General features: G+C 42.3%; 1 protein-coding gene across 1 annotated transcript in view; it reads left to right on the forward strand.

Annotated features, from left to right (window-relative positions):
• Positions 1 to 685, forward strand: part of LOC112087257 — a 2,580-nt gene extending 1,895 nt beyond the window's left edge. The window contains exons 2-3 of the mRNA XM_024157286.1: positions 332 to 454; positions 509 to 685. Of these exons, the coding sequence (XP_024013054.1) occupies positions 332 to 454; positions 509 to 685 (300 nt within the window). The remainder of the gene's footprint in view (positions 1 to 331; positions 455 to 508) is intronic.
• The last annotated feature ends 914 nt before the right edge of the window (positions 686 to 1,599 follow it).

A 1,599-nucleotide genomic window follows, 5' to 3' on the forward strand; every position in this document is an offset into this window, starting at 1 on the left:
TCTCATGGAAACGAAAAGATGTAAGAATGGGTTAGTAGATATTCAGGCATGGTTGGGTTATGATAAGGTATACATGGTGGAGCCTGTAGGATGGAGTGGAGGTTTAGCTGTTTTTTATTGAAAAATAATGTAATAGTGGAGGTGAAGTTTGCAGACAAAAACCTCATCGACTGCTCTGTACAGTTTGGAGCTTTTGAGTTTTTTTGTCTCCTTTGTCTATGGAGACCCTGAAGTTAAAGGTCGGAATCATGTGTGGGAGACACTTATGCGAATAGGGTCTCAGCGTAAGGAGGCTTGGTGTATGAATGGAGACTTTAACGAAATCTTGCAGAATGGAGAGAAATTGGATGGCCCCAAACGGAGGGATAGCTCTTTTCAAGACTTTGTAGAGATGCTGCAGACGTGTGAAATGGATGTGCTGCTAAGTGCTGGTGATGGTTTTACCTGGTCTGGAGTTAGACACAAGCATTGGATACAGAGCTAACTTGATTGTTGCTTTGGTAACAAGGCCTGGAGGCAAGAGTTCCCTCAGGCCAATCAGGTTAGCTCCAGATTTGATAGAAGATTCATCGGTAAATCAATGGTGAAAGAGGCAATCCGATCAGCATGGCTGGGAACTCATCAGGTAGTGCCTCTGAGCTTAATGGAGATACTTGGAAAATGTCGTAAATCCCTAAGCAAGTGAAAACGTGAAAACAAAAGCTACTCCATGGACCGTATATTGAAGCTTCGACATGATTTGGAGGTCGAGGACTCTTCTCTCTATCCCCGGGTCGAGTACATGAAGGATCTAAAGTTGGTGATAGCAAAGGCATAACAGGAGGAGGAGTTTTTTTGGAAACAGAAAAGTAGGAATAGATGGCTGAGAGGTAGTGATCGTAATACAAAGTTTTTCCACGCCTTGGTAAAAACCCAGAGAATGAGGAACCAGATCGATTTTCTGATAGATGAGAATGGTTGTAAAGTCACTTATGTTGGCTCTATGGGGGAAGTAGTGAGCAACTACTTTAGAGCTTATTCAAAACATTGAGGAATGGGGACCTTGGAGACTTCTTTCAAGATTTTCAACCTCGTGTAACTACTGAAATGAATGAAGTGATGATGAAGGAGGTTACAGCGAGGGATGTGAAAGAAGCAGCTTTCTCAATTAATCCATCGAGTGCCCCAGGTGTGGATGGCATGAATGGTATGTTCTTTCAGCAATATTGGGACATACTTGGACAACAAGTAACATCTGAGGTGCAGAAGTTTTTTGAAACAGAGGAATTTCCCAAGGAATGGAACTATACACAAATCTGTCTGATCCTGAAAGTTCTGAAGCCAACTATGATGACAGATTTGAGACCGATCAGCCCATGCTCGGTTATCTATAAGATCGTATCAAAAATTCTGGTGAAAAGAATACAACCATGGCTACAAGATATTGTATCGCCAACACAATCTGCCTTCGTCTCTGATCGGTTGATATCAGACAACTTCATAATTTCTCATGACTCTGTCCATGCTCTGCGAACACACCCTCAAATTTCTTGTGAAGATATGGCCATTAAGACAGACATGTCCAAGGCATATGATGATGAGGCCATTCAAGCTGAACCA

The sequence above is a fragment of the Eutrema salsugineum genome, unplaced genomic scaffold (assembly GCF_000478725.1).
Source record: "Eutrema salsugineum unplaced genomic scaffold, Eutsalg1_0 scaffold_18, whole genome shotgun sequence".
NCBI lineage: Eukaryota > Viridiplantae > Streptophyta > Magnoliopsida > Brassicales > Brassicaceae > Eutrema > Eutrema salsugineum.